At 43.5% G+C, this 23,644-nt stretch overlaps 2 protein-coding genes and 1 long non-coding RNA gene across 4 annotated transcripts in view; 2 read left to right on the forward strand and 1 right to left on the reverse strand.

Annotated features, from left to right (window-relative positions):
• LOC310635946 overlaps positions 1–23,644 on the reverse strand; it is an 871,275-nt gene that overhangs the window by 172,988 nt on the left and 674,643 nt on the right. The window lies entirely within an intron of this gene.
• LOC310635895 (uncharacterized protein) lies at positions 2,314–14,644 on the forward strand. Its single transcript, XM_083355257.1, has 5 exons — positions 2,314–2,874; positions 3,920–4,040; positions 7,930–8,012; positions 10,305–10,431; positions 13,005–14,644. The coding sequence occupies exons 1-5, from the start codon at positions 2,470–2,472 to the stop codon at positions 14,363–14,365; spliced, it is 2,097 nt and encodes a 698-aa protein (XP_083211383.1). The 5' UTR covers positions 2,314–2,469; the 3' UTR covers positions 14,366–14,644.
• LOC310633269 (uncharacterized protein) lies at positions 16,917–19,690 on the forward strand (the record flags this gene model as incomplete). The annotated part of the gene is made up of 2 exons (XM_083350969.1): positions 16,917–16,930; positions 17,115–19,690. The coding sequence occupies 2 exons, from the start codon at positions 16,917–16,919 to the stop codon at positions 18,508–18,510; spliced, it is 1,410 nt and encodes a 469-aa protein (XP_083207095.1). The 3' UTR covers positions 18,511–19,690.

Here is a 23,644-nt window from a genome sequence, read left to right on the forward strand (position 1 = left end):
TAGGTGGGTAATTGGGTTTATTTATTTGTATGTATGGCCAATCTGGAGAAAAGAAGGACCAGGGGTGACACGATAGCACCATTCCAGTATTTGAGGGGCTGCCACAAAGAGGAGCGGGGGTCAACTTATTCTCCAAAGCACCAGAGGGCAGGACAAGAAACAAGAGATGGAAACTCATCAAGGAGAGAAGCAACCTGGGATTAAGGAGAAGTTTCCTAACAGTGAGGACAATTAACCAGTGGAACAGTTTGTCACCAAAAATTGTGGGTGCTCCATCACTGGAGATCTATCATCTATCTACGGTGTCTATCATGTATATCTATCTACCTATCTATATCATCATCTATCATCTATCTAAATCTATCATCTATCATCTATCTACCTATCATCCATCTATCTATCTATCTATCTATCTATCTATCTATCTATCTATCTATCTATCTATCATCTATCGATGTGGCATGGCAAGAGCCAGTTTGATGGATAGGTGGACCCAGATTGCTGGGGGCAATTAAGCTGACTTTGTAATAATGCCGCTTGGGTGTGTGTGTGAAAACCCTAACAAGCAGGCATATACATAGAATGAAGGCTACTGCTAAACTTGTAAGCCGCCCTGAGTCTTCGGAGAAGGGCGGGATATAAATGGAATTAAAATAAAAAATAAATAAATAAATTGGGTTTATTTATTTGTATGTATGGCCAGTCTGGAGAAGAAAAGGACTAGGGGTGACATGATAGCACTATTTCAGTATTTGAGGGGCTGCCACAAATAAGTAGAGGGGTCAACCCATTCTCCAAAGCACCTGAAGGCAGGACAAGAAACAAGAGATGGAAACTAATCAAGGAGTGGAGCAACCTGGAATTAAGGAGAAACTTCCCAACAGTGAGGACAATCAACCAGTGGAACCAGGGTTACTGAACTGAGTGTTTCCCAGACTTTTGGTTGCTCAGCAAGACGGTTGTTAAGTGAGTTTTGCCCCATTTCGCGACTTTTCTTGCCGCTGTTGCCAAGTGAACCACTGCAGTTGTTCAGTTAGTAACACGGTTGTTAAATGAATGTAGCTTTCCCCCCAATTGACCTTGCTTGTCAGAAGGTTGCCAAAAGGGGATCAGATGACACTGACACTGCAACTGTCATAAATATGAATCAGTTGACAGGCGTCTGGATTTTGATCACGTGACCACGGGGATGCCACAGTGGTTTGTAAGTGTGAAAAACGGTCATAAGTCACTTTTTTCCCCCGGTTCTGTGGTAACTTTGAACAGTCACTAAATGAACTGTCATAAGTCAAGGACTACCTGCACAATATTCTGAGATTTACTGTTCATCGTATCTGGAAAGCCCAAAGATGGGGAAAGTAAGGTTTATTATGGCTTTGTTCTCCATTGTTACAGGTGTGACTGTCTCTATGGTACCTTCATTTGACCTTTGAGGTTGAAAGTTTCTTTACGAGGAGATGCTCCAGTTACCAGCTGGGATTGCTTACCAGAATAGAGTAGAGTAGAATTGGAAGGGACCTTGGAGGTCTTCTAGTCCAACCCCCTGCTCAGGCAGGAAACCGTCTACCATTTCAGACAAATGGCTGTCCAGTCTCTTCTTTAAAATTTCCAGTATTGGAGCATTCACCACCTCTGGAGGCAGGTTGTTCCACTGGTTAGTTGTTCTAACTGTCCAAAAGTTTCTCCTTAGTTCTAGGTTGCTTCTCTCCTTAATTAGTTTCCATCCGTTGCTTCTTGTCCTGCCTTCAAGTGCTTTAGAGAATAGCTTGACTCCCTCTTCTTTGGGGCTGCCCCTGAGATATTGGAAGACTGCTATCATGTCACCCCTCATCCTTCTCTTCATTAAACTAAAGGTAAAGGTTCCCTCGCACCTGCATGCTAGCCGTTTCCAACTCTAGGGGCTGGTGCTCATCTCCATTTCAAAGCCAAAGAGCCAGCGCTTGTCCGAGGACATCTCTGTGATCACGTGGCCGGCATGACTAGACGCCAAAGGCGCACAGAACGCTGTTACCTTCCCACCGTAGTGGTCCCTATTTTTCTACTTGCATTTTTACGTGCTTTCGAACTGCTAGGTTGGCAGAAGCTGGGACGAGGAACAGGCGCTCACTCTGTTACGCGGCACTCGGGATTCGACCTGCCAAACTGCCGACCATCTGATCGACAAGCTCAGCGTCCTAACCCACTGAGCCACCGCGTCCCTTTCATTGAACTAGACATACCCAATTCCAGCAGCCGTTCCTTATCAGTTTTAGCTTTCCAGTCCCCTGATCATCTTTGTTGCTCTTCTCTGCACTCTTTCTAGAGTCTCAACATCTTTACATCCTGGTGACCAAAATTGGATGCAGATCCTTTACTGCTTGGAGAATGTGCTAAGCCTTGGCTTGTTATAGCTTCAGACCCTGTTTCCCTTAAGAAGGGAAGAGGTTGCCTCCTTGCTTCTGATGGGAGCCACCCGGGAACAATTGAAAAATGGAGCAAAACCTGACTGGTCCAGAAGCAAAAAGGAACCCTGCTGTTCTCCACTCTGGGAACCCGGCGGCGCTCGGGGATGCTAAAAAGATGCCCGGGGAGTTCAGCCACACCTTGGACGCCCGATGCCTCCACTTCCGGCAGTTCCGCTACCAGCAGAACTGGGGACCCCGAGAAGTGTGCAATCATCTCCGTGATCTTTGTTTCCTGTGGCTCAAGCCAGAGCGGCATACAAAGAATGAGATCCTAGATCTGGTGATCCTGGAGCAGTTCCTGGCTGTCCTGCCCCCCGAGATGGAGAACTGGGTTAGAGAATGTGAGCCGGAGACCAGTTCTCAAGCGGTGGCCCTGGCTGAAGGATTTCTGCTGAGTAAGGCTGAAGAAAAGACTCAGGAACGGCAGCAGGTCAGTATCTTGGTCCAGGTAGAATAGAAAGAAATACAAATACAAATACAAATACAAATACAAATACAAATACAGACTAGAATAGAATAGAATAAGAATAGAGTAGAATAGAATAGAATAAGAGTAGAGTAGAGTAGAGTAGAGTAGAGGAATGGAATGGAATGGAATAGAATAGAATAGAATAGAATAGAATAGAATAGAATAGAATAGAATAGAATAGAATAGAATAGAATAGAATAGAATAAAGGTAAAGGTTCCCCCGCACATGCGTGCTAGTCGTTTCCAACTTTAGGGGCCGGTGCTCATCTCTGTTTCAAAGCCGAAGAGCCAGCGCTTGTCCGAGGACGTCTCCGTGATCATGTGGCCGGCATGACTAGATGCCAAAGGCGCACGGAACACTGTTACCTTCCCACTGTAGTGGTCCCTATTTTTCTACTTTCATTTTTACGTGCTTTCGAACTGCTAGGTTGGCAGAAGCTTGGACGAGTAACAGGTGCTCACTCTGTTATGCGGCACTCGGGATTCGACCTGCCAAACTGCCGACCTTCTGATCGACAGGCTCAGTGTCCTAACCCACTGAGCCATCGCGTCCATAGAATAGAATAGAATAAAATAAGAATAGAGTAGAGTAGAGTAGAGTGATGGAATGGAATAGAATAAGAATAGAATAGAATAGAATAGAATAGAATAGAATAGAATAGAATAGAACAGAACAGAACAGAACAGAACAGAACAGAACAGAACAGAACAGAACAGAACAGAACAGAACAGAATAGAATAGAATAGAATAGAACAGAACAGAATAGAATAGAACAGAATTGAATAGCTAGTAGTTGGAAGGGACCTTGGAGGTCTTCCAGTTCAACGTAACCCCCCCCCCCTTTTTTTGGTGCTGTCATAACTTCCAGTGGTCACTAAACAATTGGTTGTAAGTCGAGGACTACCTGTAGTTGCAAGGAGCAAGTAACCACAATCCTTAGAAAATGCATTGTGGTCCATCACAGTCCTTTTCTCCTCCTGGGGACCTTCCACTCTTCTTTTCCAGGAAGAGGGACATTGTGCAAATGTGGCCAGCCAGGTGGGCAAAGCCTCTTTGAGCATCAGACCCGGAACCTTTTTCAGGTGGATCGTGGAGGAGGAGCCCGAGCAGATTGGTTCCCAGCAGGGTAAGGCCTGCCTTGGGCAGATTTCTTCTCAATTTCCTTTTCTTGTCCCTCTCTGAAATCTGGGAAGATTTATTATAATCTGCAGTCTGTTACAGTTGCACTCTTGTCATAAGAGACCCCCGTTTGAATGACTTCTTTTTGCTAACTGTATGTACAACCCTTCTCAGTCCCAAAGGACATGTGGCAGCATACAACGAACCAACAGACGAATACTAAAAACAACAATTGTGAAAGACAAGCCAAGGTTAAAAAAAGAAAAGAAACTCCAGGTTGGCTACTGTCAGTCAGCTGGGACTGAAAGCTCATTTGAATAAAACAGTGTTAATTTGTTTGTGGAAGTCTTCAGTTAACATTCCATCTTTGAGAAAGATGAGCAGTTCAGAAAGATGATAGATAGATAGATAGATAGATAGATAGATAGATAGATAGATAGATAGATAGATAGATAGATTAGGTAGGTAGGTAGGTAGGTAGATAGATAGATAGATAGATAGAGAGAGAGAGAGATAGAGAGATAGAGAGATAGAGAGATAGAGAGATAGAGAGATAGATATAGATGGATGATAGACAGATAATAATGATAGACAGATGATATAGATAGACATAATAAATGATAGATATAGATAGATAGATAGATAGATAGATAGATAGATAGATAGATATGATAGATATAGATGGATGATAGAAAGATAATGATAGACAGATGATATAGATGATAGACATACAGTAAATGATAGATATAGATAGATGATATAGATATGATAGATATAGATGGATGATAGATAATAATGATAGACAGATGATATAGATGATAGACATAAATTATAGATATAGATAGATGATATAGATAGATAGATAGATATGATAGATATAGATGGATGATAGATAATTTTTTATTTTTTTTAATCCCATTTATATCCCGCCCTTCTCCAAAGACTCAGGGCGGCTTACAATCTAAAGCACAATGTGCTTAGCATTAGCCTTCATTCTATGTATATACCTGCTTATTAGGTCTTTCGCCCCCCCCCCAGTGGCATTTTTACAAAGTCAGCTTATTGCCCCCAACAATCTGGGTCCTCATTTTACCTACCTCGGAAGGATGGAAGGCTGAGTCAACCTTGAGCCTGGTGGGATGCGAACCTGCACTAATTGCAGGCAGCTGGTGTTACTTAAGGAGGCATTAGCCCACTGCTCCACCAAGATAATAATGATAGACAGATGATATAAATGATAGACATAAATGATAGATACAGATAGATGATATAGATAGATAGATATGATAGACAGATGGAAGATAGATGATAGATAGACAGATAATAATGATAGATGATATTGATGATAGATAGACATAAATGATAGATATAGATAGATGATAGAGATAGATAGATATGATAGATATAGATGGAAGACAGATGATAGATAGACAGATAATAATGATAGATGATATAGATAGACATAAATGATAGATAGAGATAGATGATTGAGATAGATAGATAGATAGATAGATAGATAGATAGATAGATAGATAGATGGTAGATAGATGGTAAAGATGATAGATATAGATGGATGATAGAAGACAGACAGATAATAGATAGATGATAGACAGATGATAAATATAGAGATGATAGATAGATAATAGATGATAGATAGACAGATATAGATAGATGAGAGAGAGAGACAGACAGACAGACAGAGACACAGACGATAATAGACAGACAGATAAATTTGCTAATGTCATGGTCCATGCCCTAAATCTAGTGATTGTTTATTTGCCATCAAGTCAATATTGATTTTTAGTGACCCCCGTAAATAGATTCTCTCCATGGTTAGTACCCCATCTGGCCTTTTAAGTTTCCCAGTACTACACCTATTGCCTCTGCAACGAAGTCCTTTCTTCTCTTTCTTTCCCCTTTCCCCACTATTAGAGCTTCTCCAGAGAGTGAGGGTGTCTCACGATGTGTCCAAAATATGATCACACAGGCCTCGTCATTTGTGCCTCAAGAGAGGCGTTATTTCTTGACTGGTTTTTCTTTTTACTCTTGATGATTGATCGCAAAAGTCAGAAGCTGTCCAGCACTTTGATACCTTCCTTTGCCAATTCTGAAACTGGCTGTTGTTCCTGTTGTCATTGGGTTGATCTCCTTTGTATTGAATATGAGTCCCATTTTTTTTTTAATTGAAGAGTTTTACAGATACATTTTAAACGTAAAAAACATAAAAACCCATCCCCCCCACCCAATTTCCCCTCCCTCTCCCTCCTTCCCCCCTCCCCGACTTCCCACAGAACAAATACAGGGTATTGACCCTAACAATCTTAAACTATAATATGCAAACTAACTATAATAACACTTTAAGTCCTATCGCACTTTAACTCTCCTTAAAAGTAACTAAATAATAACACATCTTCTAAATCTAATACTCATTCAAATGCTAAATGAAACTTCTCCATTCCAAAATATATCTTTGTTGCGAATGGTCTTTCAAATATGCTGAGATTTTCGCCATTTCTGCCAGGTTCGAAACTTTTAAAGTCCATTCTTCTATAGTAGGCAAATCCTCCTTCATCCAATATTGCGCAACCAAAAGTCTTGCTGCCGTTATGAAATTCAGCATCAACTTAGTTTCTATAGCAGTAGAGTCAATAGTAATACCCAGCGAAAATAATTGTGGAGAAAATTTTATCTTTTTCGTAAAGATCTTCTGCATATTCCACCAAATTTTAATCCAAAAAGCTTTTACTTTTTTACAAGTCCACCATATATGATAATACGTTGCATCATCACAACCACACCTCCAGCATTTAGGCTGATAATTTGAATACATAATTTGTATTGAATATGAGTCCCATTTTTTTCACTGGGATCAGTGAAAAAAAAAAATCCAGACTCTTAATTACTAGAGCTTGTAGATCATTTGTGCTTTCGGCTATCCAAGTAGTGTTATTAGCAGAGTGGAGGTTATTGATCTTCCTCCCTTCAGTTTATTCCTATCTGGCTTTCCTCAAATGCTATTTTCCTATTGCACGATGGTACACGCAGTCATAAGTTTTCTTTTCGGCTGCCCATTTAATTTTCTATTTTTGTTTTCGAAACGTTAATACTCTTTGTAGCTGCTGTGAAAGTTGGCATTCCCCCATGAGGTTTCAGATGGCATATGAGAATATCAAGGTCTTGCAAGAATTTAGCCGTCGGAAATGCTTGGAAAAATGGTTTGAATGAGATGTGTGTGCGCGCGCGCATGTGTGTGTGTCCATGGACACAACTTAGAGGTGTTGCAAGCCATGGAGAAACTGAAGGAAGTCCATAAAAAAAAAACCTGGAAAACAGATAAGACTGTCTCAAGGATGGATGAAAGACCTCAGCAGGAGATAATGCAATTGCTGTTGATCAATTTCCTAAGGGCTGTCATAGGAAAATGACGCTGTAGGATTTGAGGCATGGGCTGAGATTTTAAGATGCTGGATTTTAGCATTTGGAGAAAATCCCTTTTTTTTAATTGAAAAGTTTTACAATACATTTTTGAATACAAAAAAACCCCCTCCTCCCCCTCCCCTCTCCCCAACCCCCCTCCCCTCCCCTCCCCTCCCCCCTCCCCTCCCCTCCCCTCCCCCCTCCCCGACTTCCCAGAGCTGAATACAGGGTATAATAATACAAACAAGCATAATCTAAAATATGCTAACCACAAAAATAAAACATTAAATTCTATCGCACTTTAACTCTCCATAGTCAAAATATTAATGAAATAACTACTAACTAGTTATACGTCATAAAAATCCACTACTTGTTCAAATGCTAAATGAAACTTTTTAGTCCCATATTTATTCTGAATATATTCAATCCATCTTCTCCATTCCACAATGCGGAGAAAATCCCTTTTGTGTCCCTCACAGATGAAGGAAGGACACCAGTGGTCCAGTCGTGGTTGCACTCATATGAAAATGGAATAGAAACAGTTCTGGAAGAACCGCTTCAGGTAGGAGAATAGCTGCACGAATAGATAAGCAAGGCCTTGGAAGGCTCCGCCTTTCTATAGTTTGGTGGGACCGGATGCTATAAAACTTAAAAGAATTCCTTTCTAGGAAAATCACAGTTTGCTTTATGAACATCAGAAGAACTCTGAAGCAGGGTCAGAATCACTCTAGGCTAGCATTCTGTGTCTCTTAGGCTGGCTTTTTGATGCTCCAGAACAGGAGAAGAAGACAACAGCCACCTCTTGATTCTGCATACACCGCGGTTCTACTTCTGAATGTTTGTTGAAAAGCTGTTCAGCGTTTTTGTCTGCTATAACTTGAAAACTAAGAGCTTGGCTTTGGTGGATCAGGCAAGACCCGTAATTATCTGCTATATTCCTTTTCACCGGGGCCAACTGGATGCTTCTGGGGTGTCACCCACATGCACAGAAAGTTATCTTTCACCATTATTTTATTCAGTGGTGAAAAAAGTAAAGTTGAATAAACGAATAAACCTTTATTGTCAAAGTACAACCATGTATACATTGAGATTAGCTGAGCCTCCCTTCGTGCTCCCACCTACCCCCCAACTCACAGTGACAACAAACCTCCATCTTATTACACCATGTGAAATAATTGCACCACACACCGGCCTCACAAGTTCTATATTTAGGCAAGAAAAACCAAATGCACAGGTGCAGTAGAGATGGTACGCTGCTTAATAGTAGTAACTGTGAGAGGGATCTTGAGTCCCAGTGGGCAATCACTTAAATATGAGCCAGCCGTGTGCTGCAGCAGCCCAAAAGAGCAAACACAGTTCTAGCTTGCATTAACAGAGTGATAGAATCAAGATCACGTGAAGTGTTAATACCACTTTATAATCCCTTGGTGATGCCACACTTGGAATATTGCATCCAGTTTTGGTCGCCATGATGTAAAAAAGATCTTGAGACTCTAGAAAGAGTGCAGAGAAGAGCAATAAAGATGATCAGGGGACTGGAAGCTAAAACATATAAAAAACGGTTACTGGAATTGGATATGTCTAGTTTAATGGACTAGGGATGACATGATAGCAGTCTCCCCAACATGTCAGTGGTTGCAACAAAGAAGAGGGAGTCAAGCACCTGAAGGCAGGGCAAGAAGCAACAGATGGAAACTAATCAAGGAGAGAAGCAACGTAGAACTAAGGAGAAACTTCCTGACAGTTAGAAGAATGAATCGGTGGAACAACTTGCCTCCAGAAGTTGTGAATGCTCCAACGTTGGAAGTTTTAAAGAAGAGATTGGACAACCATTTGTCTGAAATGGTATAGGATGAGAAACAATGCTCAAACTAGGGTGGACTTTAAAGTGTTGGGGACTCGTTTCACATGCTTCCTAGCTTAATTCCAGATATCAGATGTAAGAGATCAGAAGGGATCTCTCAACAGTGGGGTCTGCAGGATATTGCCACTGTTGTTGGAATGATGAACACAGCAGCATGACAGTAGAGTAGATTAGAGTAGAGTAGAGTAGAGTAGAGTAGAGTAGAGTAGAGTAGAATGGAATAGAATAGAATAGAATACAATAGAATACAATAGAATACAATAGAATAGAATACAATAGAATACAATAGAATAGAATACAATAAAATACAATAGAATACAATAGAATAGAATACAATAGAATACAATAGAATACAATAGTACAATAGAATACAATAGAATAGAAAATGTGGAGTGGAGTGCAGATGAACAGAACGGAACATTGCAGAACAGTTGGCAGGGACCTTGGAGGTCATCTAGTCCACTCCCCTGTTCAGGCAGGAAACCTTATACCGTTTCAGACAAATGATTATCCAGTGTCTTCTTAAAAACTTCCAGTGTTGGAGAATTCACTATTTCTGGAGGCGTTCCACTGATTAATTGTTCTCACTGCCAGGAAGTTTCTCCTTAGTTCCAGGTTGCTTCTCTCCTTGACTAGTTTCCATCCGTTGCTTCTTGTCCTGCTTTCAGGTGCTTTGGAGAATAGCTTGACTCCCTCTTCTTTGTGGCAGCCCCTGAGATATTGGAACTCTGCTATCAAGTCACCCTTATCATGTCACTTTTCCTGGAATGGTCCCAACTGGCCTCCTGCTTTTGATTTTACTGATCTAGTCTTCAGGGCCAGTGCGCTTATATGGCTGAGGTTGGGCTGAAACAGACAGACCCACAACTCCCCACTTAGGGTCAATGGAAAGAAATGCTGGGCATTTCTTGTAGGCAGAAATTCTTTTTTCCCCTTGTTCCTGAAAATAGGTTTTAAAAAGAATTCATGTCCTTCCCTTTCGTCTTTCAGGATCTGGTGACTTTTGAAGATGTGGGAATCTACTTCACCGATGAGGAGTGGGCACTGCTGGATCTAGACCAACAAGCTCTCCATGTGGAAGTGATGGAGGAGAACTGTAGAAATTTGGCCTTTCTGGGTAAATTGTGTTCCTTGGTGGGGCTTCGATGGGGCAGATGGACAAGGACCAAAGGGCTGCTCACAGGAAAGTTTTCATTGGAGATCCCAACATTCAGCAGCATCCATGGATGAAGGGGGGGAGGGGTATTGCAAGAGAGTCAGGCTGATGAAAATAGAGTTGCAGCGCGAACCCATCCCTTCTCTTCATATGAATGCTATCGCTTGCTCGCCTAATGAAAAAAAGTAAGGTTCTACATTTAGGCAAGAAAAACCAAATGCACAAGTATAGTATAGGTGGTTCCTTGCTCAGCAGTAGTAACTGTGAGAGGGATCTCGGAGTCCTAGTGGACCGTCACTTTAAATATGAGCCAGCAGTGTGCTGCAGCTGCCAAAAAAGCCAACACAGTGCTAGGCTGCATTAACAGAGGGATAGAATCAAGTTCATGTGAAGTGTTAATCACTTCACAATGTCTTGGTAAGGCCACACTTGGAATACTGCATCCAGCTTTGGTCACCACGATGTAAAAGAGATGTTGAGACTCTGTAAAGAGTGCAGAGAAGAGCAACAAAGATGATCAGGGGGCTGGAGGCTAAATCATAGAACGGTTGCTGGAATTGGGTATGACTAGTTTAACGAAGAGAAGGACGAGGGGTGACATGATAGCAGTGTTCCAATATCTCAGGGGTTGCCACAAAAAAGAGAGAGTCAAGCTATTCTCCAAAACATCTGAGGGCAGGACAAGAAGCAATGGATGGAAATTAATCAAGGAGAGAAGCAACCTGGAACTTAAGGAGAAATTTCCTGACAGTTAGAACAATTAACCAGTGGAACAACCTGCCTCCAGAGGTGGTGAATGCTCCAACACTGGAAGTTTTTAAGAAGAGACTGGACAGCCATTTGCCTGAAATGGTATAAGGTTTCCTGCCTGAGCAGGGGGTTGGACTAGATGACCTCCAAGGTCCCTTCCAACTCTTCGATTCTGTTCTGTTCTGCTCTCTTCCGTTCCGTTCAGCTCTGCTCCACTCCACATATTGTATTCTGTTCTGTTCTACTCTACTCTACTCTACTCTACTCTACTCTACTCTACTCTACTCTACTCTACTCTACTGTCATGCTGCTGTGTTCATCATTCCAACAACAGTGGCAATATCCTGCAGACCCCACTGTGGAGAGATCCCTTCTGATCTCTTACATCTGGTATCTGGAATTAAGCTAGGAAGCATGTGAAACGAGTCCCCAACTCTTTAAACTCCATCCAAGTTCGAGCATTGTTTCTCAACCTTGTCAGCTTTTTTTTATTTATTTATTTATTTATTTATTTATTTATTTATTTATTTATTTATTTATTTATTAATTATTGGGACTTATATGCCGCCCTATCTCCCGAAGGACTCAGGGCGGCTAACAACAATAACATACAATAAATACAGAAGTTAAGATAAAATTAAAATTAAAGGCCTCTGTACAATAAATTAAAATTAAAATAAATTTAAAATTAGAGTTAAAAAATTAAAAACATAATTAAAATCCTTGTCAGTCCAGGTCAGCCAGGTGGACAAGGAGTGTTTTGAGGCCGCGGCGAAAGGACCGGAGATCTTGGGCCATCCGAAGCTCATGGGGGAGCTGGTTCCACAGGGCTGGCGCTCCCACAGAGAAGGCCCTCCCCCTGGGGGTCGCCAGCCAACATTGTCTAGCCGACGGTACCCTGAGGAGGCCTTCTCTGTGTGAGCGTACTGGGCGATGGGAATTGGTTCCCGGCAGCAGATGTTCCTGCAAGTATCCCGGGCCTAAGCCATGTAGGGCTTTTAAGACGTGTGGACTTCAATTCCCAGAATTCCCCAGTTGTGAAGATGGAGTTTATGGTTGTATGATGACACTCCATCCCCCCATTTTTTTTAAGGTTTATAACATTTTATTAGATTATAAAGTAAAATACAAAAACAAATAGTAGGACACAGTGGGGAGGGAAAAGAGAAAAGGGAAAGAAAAACGAGGAGGAGAATGGAAAAGAAAAGGCATTGACTTCTGGCGTCCTCTGCTGCAGTGGAATAAAGCATTAACATTGAACCTCGACTTTTTACTTTTCCGTAGTAGTATAAACTAGCCAAGGGATGCGGTGGCTCAGTGGGTTAGGCTGCTGAGCTTGTCGATCAGAAGGTCGGCAGTTTGGCGGGTCGAATCCCGAGTGCCGCGTAGCAGAGTGAGCGCCTGTTACTCGTCCCAGCTTTTGCCAACCTAGCAGTTCAAAAGCACGTAAAAATGCAAGTCGAAAAATAGGGACCACTACGGTGGGAAGGTAACAGCGTTCCGTGCGCCTTTGGCATCTAGTCATGCCGGCCACATGACCACGGAGACGTCCTCGGACAAGAGCTGGCTCTTCGGCTTTGAAACAGAGAGATGAGCACCGGCCCCTAGAGTTGGAAACGACTAGCACGCATGTGCGGGGGAACCTTTACCTTTACCTTTACTATAAACTAGCCATTTCTAAAACAGCAAATCTAACCTAATTAGTGAAACCCAAAATCAGAGTTTCACCTTTTCCCCCCTGCACTCCACTCCTTTTTTTAACACCCGTTTCTCTCTTGTTTCAGCTGGGAACAGCTGGGAGGCCAAAACGGAGGGAGAAATCCGTGGGCTGTTTTTTGAGAAAGCTGCAGATAAGGAAGAGGAGAAGCAGCACCGCCAGAAGATGGAGGAGCAAGAAAAGAGGACGCCTCCATCTCCGCTTTTCCGGGACGCCGTGGCCTGTGAATTCCCAGCCCTAGAAACCACGTGTCAGGAGGAAAAAAGAAGCAAGTGTCTGGCATGCGGGGAAAGCTTCAGCTGCAAGTTGAGCCTCAACGCTCATTTGAAAACTCACAAAGAGGAGAAGCCCTTTCAGTGTCCCGTCTGTGGGAAAAGTTTCTCGCAACGGAAAGGCCTCATCAGGCACGAGAGGATCCACACGGGGGAGAAGCCCTACACCTGCCTGGAATGTGGGAAGGGCTTCTGTCAGAGCGCGGCGCTCATCACCCACCAGCGCATTCACACCGGGGAGAAGCCGTACACTTGTCCGGAGTGCGGAAAGAGCTTCTGCCAGAAGACCACGCTCGTCCGCCACCAGCGCATCCACACAGGCGAGAAGCCCTACGCCTGCGGGGAATGCGGGAAAAGTTTCAGCCATCGCTCGCAGCTGACGTCCCATCGGAGAGTCCACACGGGGGAGAAGCCGTACAAGTGTTCGGAATGCGGGAAGAGCTTCAGCCAGAACACCAACCTGACGTTGCACCAACGAACTCACACCGGGGAGAAACCCTTTCGGTGCCTGGAGTGTGGAAGGAGTTTTAGCCACAGCTCGACTCTCATGGCCCATCAGAGAACTCACACGGGAGAGAAGCCGTTCACCTGCCTGGACTGCGGGCAGAGTTTCGCCCAAAACGCCAGCCTTATTTTCCATCAAAGAACCCACACGGGGGAAAAACCGTACACCTGTCTGGAATGTGGCAAAAGTTTCAGCACCAGCACGAGCCTGACGTCTCATCGCCGGATTCACACGGGCGAGAAGCCCTATACTTGTGCCGAGTGCGGGAAGGCCTTCTGTACGAGTACGAATCTTGTCACCCATCAAAGGATCCACACAGGGAAAAAGCCTTTCAAATGCTCCGAGTGTGGGGAAAATTTCCGTAAGAAAGCCCATCTCCTGCGCCATCACCTCACGCACACCGGGGAGAAGCCGTACCAATGCGTAGAGTGCGGGAAGGGCTTTAGCGAGAAAAGAAACCTTAATTCACATCAAAGGATCCACTCTGAGTATTGGAGGGAGGATCCTCGCAGCAGTGGTTGGGGGCTTCCTTCTCTAAATTCAGATTGTCCCCCCATTTCGCAGGACCCTGGTTCTTTCCAGAACCATTTGCGGCACGATTCTGACCCAGAAGGCAACTTGGAGTGCTTTACAATATTCCTCAGTGAATAGATGACAAATCTCTCAAGTCCTTTGTTGTTGTTGTTGCAACTCAGAAAAGAAGATAGGGGGAAACGATGACTTCATGAATCAAGTAAATCGACTACTAATAAAACAAAAAGGAGCACAACTAGAATGCCAGTTTAAATGTAAAATAATATTTATTTATTTTATTTATTTAGATTTATATACCGCCCTTTCCCGAAGGACTCATAAAATAGGCTTAAGTTTTTGTTTCTAAAAATGGATCGTGTGAATTTCTCTGGATTCTTATCCAGCTGGCCAGTGCAGATCCCAGAAAATACAGTAACACTACAATAAAGTGTAGTACATTCAAATCCAGGCAGTCCTTGACTTATAACCACTCATTTAGTGGCCAAAGTTACAATGGCACTGAAAAAAGTCATTTATCAGTCCTCGCCCTTAGTGGCACTGAAGGATCCCCAGTCACACGGTCAAAATTTAGGTACTCGGCAACTGCACGTACCATATTCACCAAGGTTTAAAGCAGGATCGTGTGATCACTATTTACCACCTTTCTAGCTGGCTCCTGACATATAAAGGTCAATGGGGGAAGCCAGATTTGCTGAATGACTGTACAATTCACTTAACAATTGCAGTGATTTCCCGAGCCATGGCAAAAAAAAGTTCATAAAATCAGATTCGACTCCCTTAACAACTGCTTTGCTTAGCAATGATAATCCTGGTTCCAATTGCGAATAGAATAGAAATAGAATAGAATTAGAATTAGAATTAGAATAAACAGAGTTGGAAGGGACCTTGGAGGTCTTCTAGTCCAACCACTTGCTCAGGAAGGAAACCCTGTACCATTTCAGACAAATGATTGTCCAGTCTCTTCTTAAAAACCTCCAGTGTTGGAGCATTCACAGCTTCTGGAGGCAGGTTGTTCCACTGGTTAATTGTTCTAACTGTCAGGAAATTTCTCCTTAGTTCTAGATTGCTTCTCTCCTTGGTCAGTTTCCATCCATTGCTTCTTGTCCTGCCTTCGGACGCTTTGGAGAGTAGCTTGACTCTCTCTTCTTTGGGGCAACCCCTGAGATATTAGGGAGACTGCTATTGATACCCCTCGTCCTTCTATTCATTAAACTAGACATACCCAATTCCAGCAACCGTTCTTTATATGTTTTAGCCTCCAGTCCCCTGATCATCTTTGTTGCTCTTCTCTGCACTCTTTCTAGAGTCTCAACATCTTTTTTACATCATGGTGACCAAAACTGGACACAGTATTCCACGTGTGGCCTTACCAAGGCGTTATAAAGTGGTAGTACTGCACGTGACCTTGATTCCATCCCTCTCTTAAAGCAGCCTAGCACTGTGTTGGCTTTTTTGGCAGCTGCAGCACACGGCTGGCTCATATTGAAGTGATTGTCCACTAGGACTCCGAGATCCCTCTCACAGTTACTACTATCGAGGGTTTCCTGCCTTAGCAGGGGGTTGGACTAGATGACCTCCAAGGTCCCTTCCAACTACTACTACTACTACTACTACTACTTCTTCTTCTTCTTCTTCTTCTTCTTCTTCTTCTTCTTCTTCTTCTTCTTCTTCTTCTTCTTCTTCTTATTATTATTATTATTATTATTATTATTATTATTATTATTATTATTATTACTATTATTAAAGGTACCTCCTATGCTATACCTTTTCTTGCCTAAAGGTAGAGCCTTACTTTTTTCACCATTAAAAGTTGTAAGTCGAGGACTATATACATTTGAATATTTGGCTGCAAGGAAGAACGGAGCTCTCATATTTGATCCAAGCAAATATGGCTGCTCCAGAGCATCATTATTTTAAAGATATTAAAAATGAAGCCTCTGTTTAGAGAGGAATTACAGTCAGAATGAGCAAACATCCAGGTCCAGCAAACAACTCAGGTTGGGCAGGGTTTATTGTTATTATTTATTTATTTAGAAATTTTACATTGCCGCCTACTCGCGTATGGTGACTCAAGGCTGCTTACATGGATATGAAAGCCCCCCAAAAAAGAAATAATAATAAGAGAAATAATAAAATAATACCCCCCTGCCACCCTCCTCACCCCAGCAACAACATCCATTCATACTAGCTATTTAATGGGCTCCTTCCCGCTCTGGGTTCCCTGGGCCTGCTGGCAGAACCAGGTCTTCAGCACCTTCTGAACGAGTGTCAGGGTGGGGGCCAGTCTAATCTCTGTGGGGGAGGAAGTTCCAGGGGGAGGAAGCCACCACGGAGGAGGCCCTTCTGGGTCCAGCCAGATGTATCACCTTAGGAGACGGGACCCGCAACATTCCTTGCCTCCCTGCTCTAGCGGGTTGGGTAGATGTTACCAGCAAGAGACAGTCCCTCAGATAACCTGGTCCCAAGCCAACCAGCACCTTGAATTGCACCCGGAAGCAAATTGGCAACCAATGCAGTTGGTTGCAGGAGAGGTGACACGTGCACACCGAGGTCCACCCGAAACCATGCGGGCTGCTGCATTTTGCACCAACTGGAGCTTCTGGATGCTCTCCTGGGGCAGCCCCATGTAAAGCGCGTTGCAGGAGTCAAGATAGGAGGTGACTAAGGCATGAGTGACCGTAAGTAGGAATTGTTGGTCCAGGAAAGGGCATAATTGGGTTCCTGACCCAATTCACTTTAATTTAAAAATTAAAATGAATAAGAACCTTTGTTGTTAGTTGCAAAGTCGTGTTCGACCCATCGCGACCCCATGGACAACGTTCCTCCAGGCCTTCCTGTCCTCTACCATCTTCTGTTTTGCTCGCAGCTCGGATCTGGTGCAGCATAAGAAAATCCACACGGGGGACAAACCCTATCAGTGCTTAGAATGTGGGAAGTGTTTCGTGGGCAGTTCAGACCTGGTGAAGCATAGGAAGATTCACACAGGGGAGAAACCACACAAATGCCCGGAGTGTGGCAAGTGCTTCACTCAGAAGGCACAGTTAAGTAGACACCAGAGTACCCACACAGGGGAGAGACCCTATCAATGCTTAGAATGCGGGAAAAGTTTCACTCAGAGTTCGGCGCTTATTACACATCAAATCATTCACACGGGGGAGAAACCCCATCAGTGCTTGGAGTGTGGAAAGTGCTGTAGCCAGAGAGCTGAACTTAACAGGCATCAGAGAACCCACACAGGGAAAAAACCCTATAAATGCTTGGAATGTGGGAAAAGCTTCACTCAGAGTTCTTCTCTTACTACCCATCAGATCACGCACACAGGAGAGAAGCCCTATCAGTGTTCAGAATGTGGAAAGGGTTTTAGTTCAAACACACACTTGCGCAGGCACCAGAGAACCCATACAGGGGAGAGACCCTATAAATGCTATGAGTGTGGAAAGTGTTTCAGTTCAAACACACGCCTCTGCCGCCATCAAAGGACCCATACAGGAGAGAAGCCGTATAAATGCATGAAGTGCGGAAAGAGTTTCAATGTCAGCAGTAACCTGGCCTCTCATCAAAGGATTCATACGGGGGAGAGACCGTATAAATGTCCAGAATGTGGGAAATGCTTCCTTCGCAGTTCCCATCTTATTATCCATGTGAAAAATCACACAAGGGGGAAACCTTACAAATGCCTGGAATGTGGAAAGAGCTTCATCACGAAGGCTAGCCTCGGCACACATGAGAAGAGTCACACAGGGGATAGATCCTATAAATGTTCAGAGTGTGGGAAATGTTTCAATTGGAATGCGCACCTGAGAACCCATCAACGGATTCATACAGGGGAGAGGCCTTACACATGTTTGGAGTGCGGAAAGAGCTTCAGCGTCAAGAGCTCCCTTGTCACCCATCACCGAATTCATACGGGTGAGAAACCCTACAAATGTCTGGAATGTGTGAAATGCTTCAGTTCGAACACTCATCTGAGTAGACACCAGAGAACTCACACAAGCGAGAGTCCGTATAACTGCTCAGAGTGTGGGATGAACTTCCATTTGCGCAATCATCTGGTTTCCCATCGTCAACTTCATAGTGATGAGAAACCACACAAGTGCTTGAAATGTGGAAAATGTTTCTCTCTCAGGTCTCAACTTAGCATCCATGAAAGAAGTCACATGGGGAAGAGACCATACACATTTCTGGAGCATGGAAAGAGTTTCACTATGATTAGTTCCCTCACCTCCCATTACCAAGCCCACATGAATGAGATAAACATATAAATCCCTCCCCCCAACCCCTTTGCTTGATTCCGAGTTAAGCATTTAATAATATTCACTTGGGGAAGAAGCCACATAATTTATTAGAAAAGGGAAAGTGCTTTATTACCAGGATACTGTGCTGTCCTGTTTCCTCACCCACACGTGATGGTGTTTTATTGGTTTTATTAATGTTCCCCAGCAATTCCCTTTACCAAAAGCCCAGAACTGTCCCAATTGAATCCAGTCAAAAAGAAACCAATCCTCTCCATGGAGTAATGGTCAATGAGTCCACAAGGCACCTGAAAGTTTCCAAACAAGATAAGTCCACCAGGCAAATCAGTTCTGCAATACAAGAGGGTTCATGAGGCAAGAAGAGTAAAAAATCAAAGCGTGGTGTCCGAAGCAAGGCAGGAATCACGCCAACCAGGAAACACACAGCTAGGAAATTAACACGTTCCCATATGGTCTCCAATCCATCTGTGCTAAATAGCTTCTGGTGCATCCCATCAAGGGATGAGGCTGTCTCCTTGTGAGTAGTCAGGCTGGCCTTCACTGCTTCTGCCTTTTCTTCACTCTGCATGTTCTCAGTTCAGGTGGAGAAAGCAGTGCATCACTGAACAGCTGTAGCTGCATGCTTTCCACCTCTGAAGCCTCAGGGCTGTCCTCCTGCAGCTGTGTCTCGGCTGAATCACTCTCAGCTCTCCCATCTACTGTTCCACCTCGCTTGGACTCGCAGTCTCCACCTCATAATCATCAGTTGCCTTCCCTCCTGACATGCACCAGACTGGCTCATCCTCCTCCAAACTGACATCTGGAGAGGCATGTGGGGAAGCACCTGGGGGAGTCATCACAGAGACATCTTCGTATACCCAGGGGGAGGGCGTTCTCTGTGGGCGCGCCAGACCTGTGGAACCGTTTACCGGTGGAGCTCTGGATGGCTCCCGACCTTCGCTCCTTCCAACGTGACCTAAAAACATATTTATTTGAACAAGCCGGCCTGGTCTGATGGGTTTAGGGGTATTTTAATGTTATTGTATTAATTGTATTATTTTTAATTTTTGTATCTTGTATTTTATTGTATTGCCCTGTACACCGCCCTGAGTCCTTCGGGAGAAGGGCGGTATAGAAATTAAATATTATTATTATTATTATTATTATTATTATTATTATTATTATTATTATTATTATTATTATTATTATTATTATTTTAAAGAAATTACACAGAGAACATTAAAAAATGGGATGTCTAAAGAGGTTGACCAGTGATGTCATGAAGTCAGCCTTTAGAAACCAAGCTGGGGAAAAGTTTTAGTAAGACATAGCTGAGTAGGCCTCAGAGTCCTACAGAGAGACTGATTGGTACTTGTGGAATGTGGATTGAGATTCATTACAAGGACAAATTTAAGACAACATTACTGAAACCCGATAGATTCTTAGCCAATGCTTGGAAGATGAGGGAGAAGATGAAATTCATTTCTGATCCAGGGACAATGTCTTAGATGAAAAGGAATACATACAGAAAAAGCTTTTGAAGTTCATCACAATAAAACTACAGTAGCTTTTAAGGATAGGAGAGGTGCTTGTGTGACTCAGCTCATTGTTTTGTGTTGAAAATCAGTATGATGAAATGTTATTTGTGAAATACTGAATTATAAAAATACACACTGTAGTGTGGTATATGTGACAGGAAAACCAAATCAGTATATATCTATCTGTATGTCTTTCTGTCTGTCTATCTATCATCTATATGCAATAGAAAAAGAACTGCGTTGTTCATATTGCAGTTAGGTTACTAGAAAAATACAAAGTTGTGGTAGTTGGCACTTTTCTACTTAAAGGATCAGAAACATGTGTTCCAACCAGTTAAGTCTATGAAGTCATGTCTGCATGTGAAACCAGAGAAAATGCCATTCAAGATTTGCCATGATCCATTGAGAGTTGTCATCACATTACAAAAAAGATGTTGAGACTTTGGAAAAAGTACAAAGAAAAGCAACTTAAATGATTAAAGGTTGGGAGTCTAAAACATAAGAACAGTTGCCGGATTTGGGAATGGCCAGTCTAGAGAAAAGGACTGGGGGGGATATGATAGCAGTATTCCAGTATTTGAGAGGCTGCCACAAAGAGCGAGCGGGGGTCAACTTATTCTCCAAAGCACCAGAGGGCAGGACAAGAAACAAGGGATGGAAACTCATCAAGGAGAGAAGCAACCTGGGATTAAGGAGAAGTTTCCTAACAGTGAGGACAATTATGGTAACCAGTGGAACAGCTTGCCTCTAGAAGTTGTGGATGCTTCATCACTGCAGGTTTTTAAGAAGAGACTGGACAGCCACTTGTCTGAAATGGTCTAGGGTCTCCTCCTTGAACAGGGCTAGACTAGAAGACCTCCAAAGTCCCTTCCAGCTGTATTCTAAATCTAAATGATTCTACTTGGTTTCTAGGTAGGGAGAAGAGACATCAGCAAGCACAGACATTGAGTATGGCGCCTTAAATTTTTGATGCTTTATGAAGGCATCTTTAAAGTGTTGGGATTGAGGTGAGGTTGTAGCAAGCTTAGTTAGTAGCTGGGATGCTATTGATGTAAAATACCTTGATCAGGGAAAAGAATTTCACAAATGGCTTCATAACATCCTGATTAGCAAGTTGGTTGAATAGCAATAGCACTTAGATTTATATACCGCTTTACAGCCTTCTCTAAGCAATTTATTTATTTATTTGTTTGTTTGTTTGTTTGTTTGATTTGTATACCGCCCTTCTCCCTAAGGACTCAGGGTGGTGAACAGTGACATAAATATCAAATGCACAAATACAGATATTGAAAACATTAATGTAGAAGATAAGGTAAAGGTAAAGGTTCCCCCGCACATGCGTGCTAGTCGTTTCCGACTCTAGGGGCCGGTGCTCATCTCCGTTTCAAAGCCAAAGAGCCAGTGCTTGTCCGAGGACATCTCCGTGGTCATGTGGCCGGCATGACTAGACGCCAAAGGCGCACGGAACGCTGTTACCTTCCCACTGGAGTGGTCCCTATTTTTCTACTTGCATTTTTTACGTGCTTTCGAACTGCTAGGCTGGCAGAAGCTGGGACGAGTAACAGTTTTAAGTTACCTTAAAACAATAATTAGAACAGAACCCGTCAGACCAGACCGGATTGCTCAAACAGATAGGTTTTTAGGTCGCGTCGGAGTCAACATATTGCTCCAACAATCTGGATCCTGCACCACCACAGCTCAGGGTGAATGAGGGCTGTTTGAAAGATTAGCTAGACCCAGAGCTCTCTTTAATGTGAACCTGAAGACTGGATTTGCAGAATACATTGCAAAATCTCCAAACAATGCAAAAATGTGTAGGCAAAACCAAATGCACATAATGGGGGGGGGAATGACATTTTGACTACAATGTTTTAGTTTTTATTTTTTCAGAAGAGAAAGAATTGGAGACATAGCACTAGCAACTAACACTAGCACTTATATACTGCTTGTTGGGATTCCTCGCCAGCCAGTGGATCCAGCAGCTGAGTCTGAGGAATCAGATGAGGAAGAGGGGCCTGGAGTGACATTAGAGTCAGAGGAAGGCTCTGAGGTGCTCCAAGACTTACAGTCAGACGAGCAGCCTGGCCTCTCTACTCACACTCAGGCTGAGACACAGCTATGCTGGGAGCCTAAGTTGAACAGTGATGAAGAACAGTTGGGAAATATCCAGGATGCACGAAAGCGCAGGCAAAAGAAGCGAGTAGGACAGAGGAATGCAACGGGGCGGCTCCAAAGGCAAAGGAGAAGGCATTAGGAAGCCACGCTCTGGCTGAATTATAAAAGGGAAGGTTCGTGTTGAGGATCGAGTTTCTGTGGACTGTGTTTGTTTGCTTTGGACATTGACTCAGGTCTGTGAGAATAAAAGGGTTTGGTTTTTTTTCTTGAGGTTCCTGCCTGTTTCTTGGAAGGGGGGTTTCTCCTTGTGAGCATTAACAAGGACTCACATAGGTTGGGACAGAACACCGCTTCACAGTGCTTTACAGCCCTCTCTTAAGCAGCTTACAGAGTCAGCATATTGCCCCCAACAATCTGGGTCCTCATTTTACTTGGAAGGATGGAAGGCAGAGTCAACCATGAGCTGGTGAGGCTCAAACTGCTGGCAGTCAGCAGAATTAGCTTGCAGCACTGCATTCTAACCACTGCGCCACGGCACGGCTCTTATGTAAATTCTCTTTTAAGGGCTTCATTGTCCACTCTTCTCAGGGCCCTATTCTCTATGGTGCTGTACAAATGTCTAGCAAAACAGAATACTAAATATAGGTAGTTCTCGAGTTATGACTATAATTGGAACAGGAATTTCAGTGGTAAGTCCTTAATACGAGGCACCCAGGTGACCAGATTCAATTTTTCAACCACTTTTATGGTAGCCGTTAAAAGAATCCATTCTCTCTAATGGCAGAAAGTGAAGAAGAACTAAAGAGCCTCTTGTTGCAGGTGAAGAAGGAGAGTGCAAAAGTTGGGTTGAAACTTAACATTAAGAAAACCAAGATCATGGCATCCGGCCCTCTCAATTCCTGGCAAATAGATGGGGAAGAAATGGAGGTAGTGACAGATTTTATTTTCCTGGGCTCCAAGATCACTGCAGATGGGGACTGTAGCCAAGAAATTAAAAGACGCTTGCTCCTGGGGAGGAAAGCCATGACAAATCTAGACAGCACACTAAAAAGCAGAGACAGCACCCTGTCAACAAAAGTGCGTATAGTCAAGGCTATGGTCTTCCCAGTTGGAATGTATGGCAGTGAAAGCTGGACCATAAGAAAGGCTGAGCGCCAAAGAATTGAGGCCTTTGAACTCTGGTGCTGGAGAAGACTCCTGCGAGTCCCTTGGACTGCAAGGCGATCAAACCGGTCAGTCCTAGAGGAGATCAACCCTGACTGCTCTTTAGAAGGCCAGATCCTGAAGCTAAAACTCAAATACTTTGGCCACCTAATGAGAAGGAAGGACTCACTGGAGAAGAGCCTAATGCTGGGAAAGATTGAGGGCAAGAGAAGAAGGGGACGGCAGAGAATGAGGTGGCTGGATGGAGTCACTGAAGCAGGAGGCGTGAGCTTAAATGGACTCCAGAAGATGATAGAGGGCAGGAAGGCCTGGAGGAACGTAGTCCATAGGGTCACGATGAGTCGGAC

Source organism: Vipera ursinii, assembly GCF_947247035.1.
Source record: "Vipera ursinii genome assembly, chromosome: 2".
Classification (NCBI taxonomy): domain Eukaryota; kingdom Metazoa; phylum Chordata; class Lepidosauria; order Squamata; family Viperidae; genus Vipera; species Vipera ursinii.

Excerpts from the sequence above, each read along its gene's own strand:
- LOC310635895 (XM_083355257.1), top strand. The coding sequence starts at position 2,470 with ATGGAGCAAAACCTGACTGGTCCAGAAGCAAAAAGGAACCCTGCTGTT. Across the intron at positions 2,875-3,919 it reads AGACTCAGGAACGGCAGCAG|GAAGAGGGACATTGTGCAAA; the intron begins GTCAGTATCTTG and ends CTTCTTTTCCAG. Across the intron at positions 8,013-10,304 it reads TTCTGGAAGAACCGCTTCAG|GATCTGGTGACTTTTGAAGA; the intron begins GTAGGAGAATAG and ends TTCGTCTTTCAG.